The sequence below is a fragment of the Ostrea edulis genome, chromosome 4, assembly GCF_947568905.1.
Source record: "Ostrea edulis chromosome 4, xbOstEdul1.1, whole genome shotgun sequence".
Classification (NCBI taxonomy): domain Eukaryota; kingdom Metazoa; phylum Mollusca; class Bivalvia; order Ostreida; family Ostreidae; genus Ostrea; species Ostrea edulis.
In genome coordinates, this window is record NC_079167.1 from 40947869 (window position 1) to 40964596 (window position 16728).

Genomic DNA, 16728 nt, shown 5'->3' on the forward strand with positions numbered 1-16728 from the left:
AAGTTGTTGAATATTTGAACTCTTCTTCACAAGTACTTTAAAGAAACAAAATTATTTGTACATGAGCTGTAGTTGCTAGAATCTACATATATGTTACACTATATTTATTTTTTCTATAAGTATGAGATAGCATGTATGTATTTTTATGTATTATATGATTGATAGCCAAACAAAAAAGAATAACACACACACCAAAAAAATTGTGCACCCCCCCCCCCCCGCCACTCCTTGTGTTCTAATTGTCTGGTAGGACAAAATTTTCAGTATGTTTTACATATATATATATATTGTCATATTATGTTACTCTTGATTTTAAGACTGTATTTGCTGTTACAATTTACTATTTTCAAAGTGTGCAAAGAATAATTGTAAAACTTAAATTTAAAAATGGGGGTTTACATATTCAAGAGACCATTTTGCAAAATATCTCTGGTCAACTATGGTAAAATATGTTTTTTTATTAACCTTAGATATAATTCTAGATATTTTTAAAGAAAAACTGGCATGTAAACAATTTAGATTTTGAGAATTTTTCAAAATTGCGATATTCTGTGATTTTTTTTTAAGGATGTGAGCAGATTAAACAGCAATTGTGTATGTTTTCAATTGAATATCTTTAAAAATTCTCTCAGTAAATGAATAGCTATTGGATTTTATATATTATAGCTTAATATGATGTGCTTTGGTGCATATTTTTAATAAAACATGAGATGATGCATTCTTGTGTTAGAATTTGGCTTTTGCATTTGGGGGTATATGTGCTCTGTAGCACATAGTATAAAAATAAACCTGCAAAGGCATGTCTTATATGGGCTTTTTAGTTAGTTTATGAGTTGTTAAAGTTATTTAAATGGAAAAAAAACTTTGATTGACAGAAATTTCTAATAGTATTTACCTACCTTAATATTACATCCTGGATTGTTTGATACCTACTCTAGGATATTCATTTCTCATCTCTATTTGTATCCCGGTATAAATGAAAATATACTTTGAATTTTAATTACAACCTCTGTCATTGTAATAGAATTTGAATGTGCTTAATATGAGAATGACAAATCCAAACTGATGTCCATCTTTAAATGACGTGTACACTGTATAAATGACGTGTACACTGTATATACGTATGAAATAATGTGTTAAGGCTTATTTGCTTATTATGTATCAAAGAAAATATACTTTTTTATTAGAAGTTCCTTGGCTTCTGCTGCCCGGTCTCTCGTGTATATCCATTGGAGGGGCGGCTGTTTTCTGTACAACAATACAGGTATTCACCTCCGTAAATCTTAATACTATCTACATTTTGAAATCGCGATACTTCAAAATAAACCAGTAGTGAAGATGACTGAGTTCTCCAAAGCCAGTATAAAAATACCACGGTTAATAATAAGTACATATCGAGTTTGTTCTTTGACTTAATTTGTACTAAGGATTCGTTGTTGTTTTTTCTGAGGTAAGGTTTCCGTTAAAACTCACCCTTTTAGTACAACAAACTGTTTCTTGTTTTACGTTCCATTCGAGATAACTGTGTCTTTGGTTTGTAATGTGTGGCGCTTCGCAATGGAACAGCCACTACTTTCGTGAGATGTCTTTGCTTTGAGGAGACGCCAGGAACAATAATCGAACTTGATAATTTTTCCCGCGAAACGAATGCTCTAAACATCGATCTATATACCAAACTGAATTAATTCGTAGCCCAATGATAGAACGTTTGCGTCGTAACCGGGAGGTCGTGAGTTTTGAGTCTCGCTCACGTCCTGGACGCGTGAAACCTAAGACGTTAACAAAGGTAGTGTTTGCTCGTTCGCAAAACGCTCGACATTTAAAAGTGAGAACCACGGGTCTTTTGGATATGGCCTTAAAACCGGAGGTTCCATGTAGCGACAGGCGACAACATGTTAAAGATCCATCACTGCTATGGACGGCCTTGGCCCTGATCGCTTATCATTGGTCTAAATTACTTCACCTACAGCAACTGATGACGTCTCAATATTAGTAAAAGAAATTCTCAACGGAACGTAAACCAACCAACGAAATAGTACATACATGTAGATTATTTGGTTAAATTTGTTTGCCTACAAAGTTTAGAAATTCAGTTATGATTATGTAATCTCTTTAAAAAAATATCTAGCATACATATCACGTAATTTTAAAACCAATGATGCTTTATTCTTGAAGGTAGCCACTTTGTTTTCAACAATTCAGACAACTATAGTGGCGTTGTTCTCGGGCCTGTTTGACGTCTCTACAATCACACAGCACTTCATCAAGGTAACACAATCACACAGCACTGAACACATCCACACAGTACATCATCAAGGTAACACAACCACACAGTACTTCATCAAGGTAACACAATCACACAGCACTTCATCAAGGTAACACAATCACACAGCACTTCATCAAGGTAACACAATCACACAGTACTTCATCAAGGTAACACAATCACACAGCACTGAACACATCCACACAGCACTTCATCAAGGTAACACAATCACACGGTACATCATCAAGGTAACACAACCACACAGCACTTCATCAAGGTAACACAATCACACAGCACTTCATCAAGGTAACACAATCACACAGTGCATCATCAAGGTAACACAACCACACAGTACATCATCAAGGTAACACAATAACAGAGTACTTCATCAAGGTAACACAACCACACAGTACTTCATCAAGGTAACACAATCACACAGCACTTCATCAAGGTAACACAATCACACAGCACTTCATCAAGGTAACACAATCACACAGCACTGAACACATCCACACAGCACTTCATCAAGGTAACACAACCACACAGCACTTCATCAAGGTAACACAACCACACAGCACTTCATCAAGGTAACACAACCACATAGCACTTCATCAAGGTAACACAACCACACAGCACTTCATCAAGGTAACACAATCACACAGTGCATCATCAAGGTAACACAACCACACAGCACTTCATCAAGGTAACACAACCACACAGCACTTCATCAAGGTAACACAACCACATAGCACTTCATCAAGGTAACACAATCACACAGCACTTCATCAAGGTAACACAACCACACAGCACTTCATCAAGGTAACACAACCACATAGCACTTCATCAAGGTAACACAATCACATAGCACTTCATCAAGGTAACACAATCACACAGCACTTCATCAAGGTAACACAATCACACAGTACTTCATCAAGGTAACACAATCACACAGCACTGAACACATCCACACAGCACTTCATCAAGGTAACACAACCACACAGCACTTCATCAAGGTAACACAATCACACAGTACTTCATCAAGGTAACACAATCACACAGCACTGAACACATCCACACAGCACTTCATCAAGGTAACACAACCACACAGCACTTCATCAAGGTAACACAATCACACAGCACTTCATCAAGGTAACACAATCACACAGTACATCATCAAGGTAACACAACCACACAGTACTTCATCAAGGTAACACAATCACACAGCACTTCATCAAGGTAACACAATCACACAGCACTTCATCAAGGTAACACAATCACACAGCACTTCATCAAGGTAACACAATAACAGAGCACTTCATCAAGGTAACACAATCACACAGTACTTCATCAAGGTAACACAATCACACAGCACTTCATCAAGGTAACACAATCACACAGTACATCATCAAGGTAAAACAACCACACAGTACTTCATCAAGGTAACACAATCACACAGCACTTCATCAAGGTAACACAATCACACAGTACTTAACACAATAACACAGCACTTCATCAAGGTAACACAATAACAGAGCACTTAACACAACCACACAGTACTTCATCAAGGTAACACAACCACACAGCACTTCATCAAGGTAACACAACCACACAGTACTTAATCAAGGTAACACAATCACACAGCACTTCATCAAGGTAACACAATCACACAGCACTTCATCAAGGTAACACAATCACACAGCACTTCATCAAGGTAACACAATCACACAGTACATCATCAAGGTAACACAACCACACAGCACTTCATCAAGGTAACACAACCACACAGCACTTCATCAAGGTAACACAATCACACAGCACTTCATCAAGGTAACACAATCACACAGTACATCATCAAGGTAACACAACCACACAGCACTTCATCAAGGTAACACAATCACACAGCACTTCATCAAGGTAACACAATCACACAGTACATCATCAAGGTAACACAATCACACAGCACTTCATCAAGGTAACACAACCACACAGCACTTCATCAAGGTAACACAATCACACAGTACATCATCAAGGTAACACAATAACAGAGCACTTGACACAACCACACAGCACTTCATCAAGGTAACACAATCACACAGTACATCATCAAGGTAACACAATAACAGAGCACTTCATCAAGGTAACACAACCACACAGCACTTCATCAAGGTAACACAACCACACAGTACTTCATCAAGGTAACACAATCACACAGCACTTCATCAAGGTAACACAACCACACAGTACTTCATCAAGGTAACACAACCACACAGCACTTCATCAAGGTAACACAATCACACAGCACTTCATCAAGGTAACACAATCACACAGCACTTCATCAAGGTAACACAATCACACAGCACTTCATCAAGGTAACACAACCACACAGCACTTCATCAAGGTAACACAATCACACAGCACTTCATCAAGGTAACACAATCACACAGCACTTCATCAAGGTAACACAATCACACAGTACTTCATCAAGGTAACACAACCACACAGTACTTCATCAAGGTAACACAATAACAGAGCACTTCATCAAAGTAACACAACCACACAACACTTCATCAAAGTAACGTTCCTATATTAAGTGTTCTACTACTTCATGATACCTGCGGAAGTGTTAGTTTCGTTAAGACAATTCAATTTTGGTATTTTTACAAATACAGTAATTCATTCAAGTCCTTTAGTTGTTGATTCGATTCAATTTAATTTGTTCAATTCTAGATATATTATAATTTAACGTACGATTTATCGGGCTCACCGCAGGTATGGCCGGTCAACAAGGGATGCTTATTCCTCGACTCCTGATCCCACCTCTGTTGTGTCAAAAGATCCGTGTTTGCCCTAATCTTAATTTTGTATTCTTCAAAGGAATTATGATATTGATCAGTGTTCGTAATCTTCACTTTTCATTGCACCAGTCAAAGGTTGATGTTAAGAAATAAATTAAAAAGCAAAGCAGGTAAACATTATATGTATATAAACAAGTATAGACTAGTTAAAAATATTTGCATAAAACACGTATAAAGTTGTGTACGTCCATCTCTATTACGATACAGTTATGTGCGTTATTCCGTCCGTTCGGGGTTTTCTGTTACATCTGTCACATATCAAGCTGCATGTTAATTACTACATGTGTGTAGCTTCATTGTGTGCTACCCCAGATCATGTTGCAACTTTGATCCATTTCGACCTCCCTTGCAAAAGATTTGCAACTTTATTTGCAGTTTAATGGTATCTGTGGGGTAAACCATTTGTCTGTGAAACTCCTCACAGTTAGGACCTACTTATCTTAAAGAGTATTTGCATGGGTATTGAAGATGTACACGTGGAAAGGGTTTTGATTTTCTTGTTGAACTTGGGCAGGTTTGAGGAAATATTGCAAAGCAAGTACATGGTTTTCCACTTTTAACTTGGGTTTAGGCTCAGGTGAGATAAATTGTATACAAAAAAATGTGTGCAAAAATAAATCAATTAAAGACATAGAAATTCTAGTAAAAAGATCTTTCTGTCCTTTCTACCGTCTCAAATGCTCTCACACGTGATATTCTACTAAGACCGTTTTACTTGGTAATTGTGACCCGCAGACAAGAATCTTTTAGGATTTTCTAATTGACTGACTTGCCTATTTCAGGTGGCTTATGAGAATGGTATTTCACGAAGGGATTCCTATCTATTTTTCCTTGGCTTGAGTGTTATAATTTTCAACGTTCAAACGTTTGTATTTTTACCGAAAGACCATATAAATCAGGATGCAAAACTATCTCAGGAAAACGGAAAGTCCACTGCCAATGAGAAGGAAATTAACAACACCCTTCTGGAAAGAGAGAAAGGTAGTTTACGAGTTAATAATTGTCTATATATTTACTAAAGCATGCAACTACATCACAAAGAATGATCATCCAAATCGGACTACATTTTCAACAATAGGCCCATAGGCCTCATCGGTCACCTGCATAATAGTTACTAGCCCCAAGGACTACAACATCTATAATTTCACTGTTCTAAATTCTAATATTCAGCAGCAGTATAAAACAAGATGTGTTCTTAAACATTTCTATATAATAATTATGTTATTTTGGCCTCATCCTGGAATCTGAATTTCTACCGCGGGATGCATTGTTATCGGTTCAGATTCAGGTCGAATGCTGTTTTCCGTGTTTTATACCAATTGTTAGGCCGTTATTTACGTACGGATTACTCCGTTTACCTGATCAAGATTTAGGACTCACGGCGAATATGACGGTCAACAGGGAATGCTTATTTCTCCTATGTACCTGATCCCACCTCTGGTATGTCCAGGTGTATGTGTTTGCCCTACTCTTAATTTTGAATTCTATATAGGATTTATGAGATCGATCACTGCTCGTTATCTTTACAATTTCATTCTTTTAATTTGTAATAGATTATGATCATGAATTCACCATCGATGAAGATAACTTAAAACCCGATGATAGCGTGAAAACTCACGTCCTCTCAGTTGGATACATATCTCATTGCATCTGGATGTCGATCAGTGTTCTTCTATTTGTATCCTTTATCGGACTGCTGAACACATGGCTGTCAAAGATGACTACAGATTCATCGACAGGTAATATTTTTTCCAGATTACTTATCACTAGTCATTGTTAGATTCTTAATCAGGAGATTAACTGATTTATAGCAATGACGAGTTATTCTGTTAAATTCAGCTTTAGTAAAGTATAGTACAGTACATGTATTCCAATTAAAACTAAAGAGGTCTGGCATATTTGATTTTTCGAACTGCCTAATCAACTTATTTCATACAATACATTTAAATATGACAAAATCGATAAAAACACTGAGATAGTAAGCGATCGCCACGAAGTCTTTGTGAGTCAAATGATGTAAAACGGAAATTTTGATAGCATTAACACCGAAATAAAAAAAACTTTGAAAATAATGAAAAACACAATTTGATTAACTTTGGCTACTGGTTATTCAAAATACATGTATATTTTTCATGTGACGGGTACCGAAATACACTGTAAACCAACTTTTATTCGCGTTCAGAAATTTTCGCGAAATACTAATCGTCGCGAATATTTCTTGCCTTCGAACCAGCTCTAAACTGTTTCTCTTATTGCTTAAAATTATCTACGTCTCCAAAAAGCAGTTTATCACAGTTAAATCGCGAAATAAAAAAGTCGCGTATAGAAGTTGCTTTAAATTTGAAATTCAAAGCATTCTACTGTTACAATATTTTGTAAATGTCTCAGACTACAACACCATGATTTTCTCTTAGTGAGTTCCTACCTCAATGTGTTTGCCTATACAACTCTATCCACCTCCGTCACGGCTGTTTTGGCGGGCTTTGTGTATGACTGGCAACGGAGTCGCTCTAGAGGTACATGTACATATGATATAGTAATGGGAAAATGTAGGTGAGAATTTTGGACTGCTTTCACTATATTGTTGACACAAACGGATTACTTCGTGTGCAAAGTTTCATTTATATACTGCAAGCCAAACTATATGTGCACCATTAAATGGCGTCGGATTGTGTATGCGTCTCAACACGCGTAAGAGTTTCAGAAAAGGAAACAACTACTGCGTAATTGACTGGGAAAATTGCGAATTTTATCAATCATTTAGCGTTTTCCTTGTATAGCCACCACTCATCTCACTTTTCGTTTAAATATTAGTATTTCCATTTTACTACCAATTCAAGGACAGAAATTGTAATAAGATACTTTAAAAAGTCCTAAAATGTACGTGCAACTTTATTAGAATTTCATGAATTTGTCATTTTAGGAATCCCCATTCCAGGACGTCATTTCCGTCCTATATGTTTCCCAATGGCGATTTGTTGGATTTTCGGGACTCTCTGTTATCTTTTACCACTGGTGTTCGATTCGTTTTATGTGGTACTTCCGGTTTTCATTATATTCACGTTTTATCGTTCCTTCCTTTTTGCGATTGGAATCGCATTCCTGGGCGAAGCGTGAGTAGACAAATTAATTTCATTCTTGAAACTTAAAATGATGACAGAAAAGAATCCAATGAATGCTGGCGTTTTACGTTCACATTCAGTGTTTAATCTAGAGACCATAATGTTCAAGCAAAATCTAATATATTAAGATATTAAAGCTGTGCTATATTTTTCAAATGTTATATTCGTATTCATAGCTTTGCCCTTTTTTTCGCATATTACTACGGCTTAATTAGTTAATCTATACGTCTTTTAATTATTTATCCAGTTTTTCGTCAAAATTTCAAACCCCTAATTACAGACGCTTCCGTAGCGAGAAAGTACAATAGAAAGAAATATGTGACTGTTTCTGTCAAAGGGATGCGCCTTTGTTTTATCTGCACGTGAAGCTTTTATTGCGCGTGTGTGATCTAACACGATATACGGGGTTATACTGTTTCACTTCCAAGATCCTGCCAAAACATCAAAGTCCGAGCCGATCCATCGAATTCAATCATGTACTTTTGTTTACTTTTACCGTCGCACTTCGCACACACCACCCTCGCTGTATCATTGTGTTACTAATCAATAGGATTTTTTAAAAACTATTGTGGAAAATTTCAAAGCTTAGACAAAATTATCTTCAAAGAGTATCAGAGAAAACATAAGAGACCAAAGCTTTATGTTATCACCCAAAAATGAAACGAGAACCATGCTGTGTTGCACCGTGCTCAGTACATGTAAACCATGCATTGATCAGATCATATATTTATAATCATCAGATCATATATCTATAATCATTAGACTATTTGAGTCTACTGTAATATGTTTTTCATATCTCTTGAAGATTTCCTATGAAATATTTTTGACTATTGTAATATGCTTTTCATATCTCTTTAAGATTTCCTATGAAATATTTGGACTATTGTAATGTTTTTCATATCTCTTAATGATTTCTTTGGAAATATTTTTGACTATTGTAATATGTTTTTCATGTCTCTTGAAGATTTCCTACGAAATATTTTGAACTACATGTATTGTAATATGTTTTCCATATCTCTTGAAGATTTCCTATGAAATATTTTGAACTACATGTATTATAATATGTTTTCCATATCTCCTGAAGATTTCCTATGAAATATTTTGGAGTCCTTTACGGCACCATGATGTTCTGCGTGGGAACGAGCAGTTTGTTACAATATGCCTTTTTTGCTTGGAGTAAACTTCACGAGAGAGGCTTTACACATGTAAGTTGTATATCATATATGCTCATATCTAATTTCTATGGTGTGTCCAGGGGCCCATGTTTGCCCTTCTCTAAATGTTGTATTCGTTATGGGATTCATAAGTTAATCATATTTCGTTATCTTTACATTTCATAGATAGCTCAATAAAGCTTAAATATAGACAAGTAAATTCATGTGAAAACTGAGGTAAGCTGCATAGAATCACATTACTCCTCCGCTGCTGGGTGAACTGCCAACAGTAGTTCAATATTATCTGTATATTTCACAAAGATGGTACACAGCAAACTTGAAAGTCGCTGTTTGAAAGCATATATGGGAATTAGTAATACAAAAACACCTTACATACGGTAGAACTAGACGGGCGGCTCGTAACTGAAACCAGGAAGTGTAAATCATGAATTATTATTGTACGTGTATCTTAGCCGTGCCCCACTAAGTATCTCTTTAAATAACAATTACTGAAAAGGAATTTTGGGAACGGGATAGGATGTTTACGACATATACCTGTCTGGATCATAACATACCTTTTTCATATGACAGGAATCAAAAAGTTGTGTGTGCATTCTAGTATTTCAAATGGCATTTTAGAAACTTTCAAATTGGTCATGCATCTAAACAAGCGATGATACCTGTGGTATGTCCAGGGATCCGTACCAGGAAGTGTAAATTATGAATTATTATTGTACGTGTATCTTAGCCGTGACTCACTAAGTATCTCTTTAAATAACAATTACTGAATTTCGTGAACGGGATAGGATGTTTACGACATTTACCTGTCTGGATCATAACATACCTGAATCAAAAGGTTGTGTGTGCATTCTAGTATTTCAAATGGGTTTTTAGAAAATTTCAAATTGGTCATGCATCTAAACAAGCGACGATACCTGTGGTGTGTCTCCAGGGATCCGTATCTATCCTACTTTGGTTTCTGTATACTTTATAGGAATTATGAGATTGATCACGCTTGTTCATGAAGATTATGGGAATGCGCTGCATTTGTCTATAGCATTGCAAATGCCGTCTATGTACACGTGGGTCTACGCTAAAGTCAAAGGAAATAAATCCGTCCAAATTTTAATTGATTCTCTAATACATGTATCTCAGGACGTTCATGACATTTTTCTCTCGAAATCTGGTGACAATTTAGATGAGATACATGCAAGTCGAAAACTAAAGAATGCAGTGTAAAATACCATTGGCTAATTACATTGTATTTTTCAAACGTCAGAGCGGGGTACCCTGTATGATGAGTAACATTTGTTCTGGACATCAAATAACTAAACGGGGTTAGGGTTCTGTGGTAGAGTTTGCTTCGTATCCGGGTGTTACACTCCAAATCGTCGCCCGGCATCCCAAATCGTCGCCCCGGTGACGATTTGGGACAAGATTACACTATGAATAGGGGTGACGATTTTGGATGTACTCAGGGCCGTAACTGCCGATGAGGCAGACGAGGCAACTGCCTCGTCTGATTTTTTGGCAAAAAAGAAAATAAAAGTCAGAGAAAAAGAGGAAATGAAGAGGGAAAATTGAGTAGGAATAGTTAAACTTATAATGACAGGTGTTTACTTCAACTTGATGTGGATTAGTAATCCTTAATTTAATATAAATGTTATATTATAGGATATATGTTTAAAATGAAGACAAGCACCTTTGTCTTTGACACCATATTACGATTCTTTACATAGTACAAATGAAACACAAACATGATAAATTGGGATTTAAAAAGTGTCATTTTCAGTCGTAAAGTCAATCGGCGGCCCCCAATCCCCTGCCTCCCCTGATTTAGAACCCTACTTACGGCCCTGGTACTATAGTACACCCCAAATCGTCGTCCGTCCTAAATCGTCGCCCGCCAATATTTTATTGACGTTTTTAGGATAGATTACACAGAAGTTATTTTATTGTACCCCCTCTTATATGGGGTTCCATAGGTTTCACTTGGTCTGTTTGTCTGTCTGTCCGCACTCATATCTCTGGTGTTTGTCAACCGGGTTAATAGTTTGCATGTAGATTACAAGTGACCCTCTGACATGCCTCCCCAAAAGTGAGAATTCTGGGATGAGAACTAGAAGCGCCGCGAGCTGTACACAATTTTCAGCAATTATCTCTGCAATATCTCTGGTGTTTGTGAACCGATATGTGGGGTACATGTGTTCATGTGCTTTCCGTAACATGAAATCTCTTGATCGCGAGCTTAATGCGCCGCGAGATGTAATCATAGCGAACTATTTTCGACTTTCTTTCTGATGTTTGTGAACAGCTTTAGCAGAAATTTGTATGTAGGTTATATGGGAAGCACATAGGTTTCATTAAATTGCTTGTTTGTTCATTTACGTAATCACTGCCTATTTTAACGTTTTGGGTTTGACGGTACTCGAACTCACGACCTCCCGGATAATCGTAGCCCGTACCAAATCGTTTTCGGCGACGAATTGGGATTGAGAGAGAGAAAGAGAGAGTTGAATGAAAATATTTTAAAAAGTAAAGAGGAAGGGTGGGTGTTTATCGAGGTTTTCACGAGTGTCCAAACGGCGGGAGAGTCCAAACGACGGCTAACAGGTGTAATCTACTATAACCCGAGGTCACTAACAAATCTGCGGTGTACAAGACCTAACAACCCCATGTTCAGCAGAATGACCTTACAACAAAAGGCAAAATGATTTATTGTCGGACCTCTCTCTCTCTCTCTCTCTCTCTGGAGCACTGAACAAAAAAATCATATAGAAAACAAATGACACCAACAACAACAAAGAAGAAAGGAGGAGAGGAGAAGGAGAGGAGAGGAGAAAGAGAGGAGGAGAAGTTAACAAACAGGGCCAGTTTGTATGTAGGAGAGGACAAGGAGAGGAGAGGGAGTTAACAAACAGGGCCAGTTTGTATGTAGGAGAGGAGAAGGAGTTAACAAACAGGACCAGTTTGTATGTAGGAGAGGAGAAGGAGAAGGAGAGGAGGAGGAGAGGACAAGGAGAGGAGAAGAAGTTAACAAACAGGACCAGTTTGTATGTAGGAGAGGAGAAGGAGAGGACAAGGAGAGGAGAAGGAGTTAACAAACAGGGTCCAGTTTGTATGTAGGAGAGAAGAAGGAGTTAACAAACAGGGTCAGTTTGTATGTAGGAGAGAAGAAGGAGTTAACAAACAGGGTCAGTTTGTATGTAGGAGAGGAGAAGGAGTTAACAAACAGGGCCAGTTTGTATGTAGGATAGGAGAGGGAGTTGACAAACAGGGTCAGTCTGTATGTAAATGATGTTTCCAAATAGTTGCAGCAAGGGGGCGACAATTTGGGGTGTGACTGTGAGGTTATGTGCCGGCGATGATATGGGACGGGCGACTATTTGGAGTGTTACATAAATCCCAAATCGTCGCCCATCCCAAATCGTCGCCGGCGACGATTTGGGACTGGCGACGATTATCCGGGAGGTCGTGAGTTAGAGTACCGCTCGTGGTATGGCCGCGTCAAACCTAAAACGTTAAAATAGGTAGTGATTGCTGCTTCGTCAAACACTCGACATTTAGAAATGAGAATCACGGGTCTTTCGGATATGACCTTAAAAAATGGAGGTCCCGTGTCGCGGCAGGCGTTGGTACGTTAAAGAATTCTCAATGTTGCGACACTGGTCACCTACAGTTGGTGAGGTCTCAGATGAGTGAAAAATTCTCAACGGAGTAAAACAAACAATCAAACTGATACATGTTCACTGTACATAGTAACAGTCATTAGAAATGTTTCTGTTACTCTGAAGGGATTTTATGATTCATATCGTGAAGTTTCATTTAAAAATCTGGATGTCAAACATCCAAACTGAGTATATAGTAAGAATGGTTTGAAACAGCTCGACCAAACTTCTCCAGAATGTTTGGTCTAGTGAAGGGTTCAATATAGTGATTCATATAGTAAAAATACTGAAAACTGGATATTTCCTTTTTAATTTACTACATGTGTATCACCAAACAACCAAATTTATATTATAACACCGTAAATCTGGATATTTTTGCGTCAATTTATTTTTGCAAATTTGAGTAAAAAGCCTATATATTTATTTTTGTGTTTCTTATTTTTGCGAATTTATGTAAAAACATTAAAAAAAAAACACGTGTTTTTCAAAAAAATATTTTTGCGAATGCAATTGACTTGCAAAAACGCTGAAAATTGATCGACAGCAAAAATAACCAGGTTTATGGTATAATATGGAGTGGAAACGCTTCTACCAAATTAGTGAAATCCAGAGCCCCGATCCAAGTTTATGAGTTAACGATCCAAGGCATGGCGTTATGGTTCGTTTAGTGAACATTAAACTGTAGATATTTTAGAAGCTAATATTTATATATGATAATAATGTGGCCATTTAGGCCCATGAATAATAATCTTCTGATGAATTTTGGAAACTTCATATATATATGCATTCCGATGTCAGTTCGGCAGGACCATGAACGGTGAAATTTGCCATCACTAAAAAGTTCCTTGTTCTCCTTTGTTTTAGGTTAACATCTGTCTCCTTGTTCTGGCCGTGTTGACTTGTTATCAACCGATTTTGCTGTGGATCAGAAGTGGAAAGAGTAAATCTGCTACGAAAAATGACATCAACAATATGGAAATCATCATAAAACCACCGAAGAGTTAAGAATGACCGGTGAAGACATCGAATTGTTAATACATTGCACGCTGACAGTGTAGTCTGGTGATGTCACCGAGGTACACGATGTGTGTTTGACATTAGCATGCACCGGTCTGCTTCTCAGCTGAGCAATCTCTGGAGAATCGAGCTAACTTTATTTACATAGGGTTGTTTATTGAGATGGAAATGCTACGGTAACCTTAAAGCAAAGTGTGATATTCTGTCCCCAAATACTCAGGTATTACAAATTAACTTTCACAGTGGTTTCTTACATATGTATATGGCTCGTGGGTTCAAGGTAACATCGTGATTTAGAGAGGGATATTATACATGTGGGTTTATTGTATATTGGTGAATATCGGCCGTGTTGGGTTTGAAAAATTCGTGAACTTGTGAGCGAATTTTCACATCCAACGAGTATTGATGTTCACCGATATACGTTCAATAACTCCTATTTTATACAGTTAATTGCTATCATTTATATGTATTTCATTTTTTTTTATGGTGATAATTTTTTGGGAGGGTGGGTGTCAAGTAAGGGACTGAAGCATTATTAACACTGATAATATTGCGTGCATTATTCACTGTCATGCACGTTTTCAACGCTAGTGAAATGTTTCCAATTGTGAATAATATTCGCTGTCCTTCAGGAGGTATGCTACATCAGGGAAATTTGATATGAATGAAAAGTGAAGAATATGTACAACAATATTTTGAAATTGAAAATTTTCAAATTTACTTTATTTAGTCAAAAAAATAGTTTTAGTTGAAAGCAATCTGAGAAAAATTTAAAACCCCTGCTGGACTCGAACACGCGATCTACAGTTCAGCAGTCGACGTGCTAACCTACCGAACTACTCAGCTAGGCGAGATTTTTTTTTAATGAATAGACAAATACTGCTGATATTATATTTTCCACCATGTTTTAGAAGAAAGTCAGCCATTATAACGATGTAGAGTACCTCCTTAACTGCATATCAGGTTTGAAATATTACAAGAAATAATTCATACTTAATAGATAAAATATTGAAGCTTACCAAACGATAGCTGGTCCACCAGATCTTTGCGTGAAGTAACGTTTTTGGTGGGTTTTTTTTTGTTTTGTTTTGGTGTTTTGTTTTAATTTGATGTTTTGGGCACTGATTCTGTTACTTTGTACTGAATGAAAATGAGAGGTTGTGTTCAATAACGGCTCAGGTATTGCACGCTAAAATTCTTTAAAGTTTAGGAACATTTTGTCGCTAACAAATTGTCCTTTATATAATGATGATCATAGATTTCCTCCGATGGTATTTCAGAAAGTGTCCAACTCTACACGATATCTTGTATGCAACGATATATAAAATACTGTATACCCCGGTATAATAATCGTAGTAAAATACATCCATATACTACAGAATTTTATAAATAATCATGGGCAGGCTCTTTAAAACAATATTAGCTCTAAATATGAAAAATTCATTTTGTTGTAAAAATATGCTTTTATGATTGTTTTTATGTAACTTTAAATAGTGGTATCGATAAAATAAGAATAAGTTTAAGATTTCATCAAAATAAAGATTTCGGTTCTATTGAATATAGAGCATTATATAGAAATCAATTTGTGTACGGGAAGACAATAATGTAATCTTGCTTATTTCAGAGCTTCTGGATAGGATTTTGAACACAAATATCCGTAACAAAAGTTTATATACCGTATTTTGTTTTCTGTCATTGCAATAGTAAATCCCAATTTTATAACAAAAACTTTCGACACCAAAATGACAGCTAATATTGCTTTTTAAAAGGATAAAAGACCCATTGTCCGTGCTGCCCCAGTCTTCGCTGAACAGCTACTTCTCTGCAAAAAAGCTTTGATCAGATGGAAGTCAGTTCTGTAATTTGTGGTAGTAATTAAGGGATATGTACGTGGATGACGAAGTCAACATAATTTCATTTATTTCTTAAAACATCCTCAGAAGGATGCCAGACAGAATGAAAATTGAGACTGTGAAGGGTTTAATTTAAACAATATTTATTCAATAAATTGATGGGATTGGGCAGTAGGCTTAGCCGATATGAATCCTCTCCCTGATGATCAAACAGGGTATGTACATGTACAAAGTTCTATAACATTTGTAATTGATTTGGGGTCTACACGTATTTTAACTTCATCTACTGTGAAGCATATAAGAGTTTTTGTACGAAGATCTGCCAGATGTGATTCAGCTGTCCGAACGCTTCATTTATCCGGACAGTTTTGGATGGAATTGAAGTATCCGGATTAACGAAGCCCGTATGTCGACGTACAATGTATATAAGGATAAGTGGATTATATAAATATTGGAAATATGGGCTAACTACTCCATGTTTTCGATTTTCATATATCCCTTATGTTTATTACTGACAGTGAATTGTAAATAGTTTTTATCGTATACTATTATGAATATACATGTACATATCATGTTGTGCCAAATCCCATATGTTATTTTTAGTTCATTATTAAGCAGAGACTATGGAATATTTTTTTATGAATATTTTGTTCTTATTTGTGATCCTTTTCTTGTTACTCTTTTATCACATTAAATATTAAATCTCAAGAAATGATTGATAGTGTTTCGTTTGTAGAATTTAGTTTACGTTACGTGTAGAAAATGTTCACTTCTCACTGGTCGGGTAGTATCTCTC

The 16728-nt window shown here is 36.5% G+C and overlaps 2 protein-coding genes across 2 annotated transcripts in view; both read left to right on the forward strand.

Moving 5' to 3' along the window:
- LOC125669927 (equilibrative nucleobase transporter 1-like) overlaps positions 1-16648 on the forward strand; it is a 26106-nt gene extending 9458 nt beyond the window's left edge. The window contains exons 3-10 of the mRNA XM_048904783.2: positions 1188-1264; positions 2176-2268; positions 5901-6099; positions 6672-6857; positions 7533-7634; positions 8042-8231; positions 9325-9445; positions 13927-16648. Of these exons, the coding sequence (XP_048760740.1) occupies positions 1188-1264; positions 2176-2268; positions 5901-6099; positions 6672-6857; positions 7533-7634; positions 8042-8231; positions 9325-9445; positions 13927-14067 (1109 nt within the window). The 3' untranslated portion in view covers positions 14068-16648. The remainder of the gene's footprint in view (positions 1-1187; positions 1265-2175; positions 2269-5900; positions 6100-6671; positions 6858-7532; positions 7635-8041; positions 8232-9324; positions 9446-13926) is intronic.
- LOC125670090 (uncharacterized) overlaps positions 10876-16728 on the forward strand; it is a 675065-nt gene continuing 669212 nt past the window's right edge. Inside the window, exon 1 of the mRNA XM_056162652.1 lies at positions 10876-11253. The gene's annotated coding sequence lies outside the window, so the exon portion shown is untranslated. The remainder of the gene's footprint in view (positions 11254-16728) is intronic.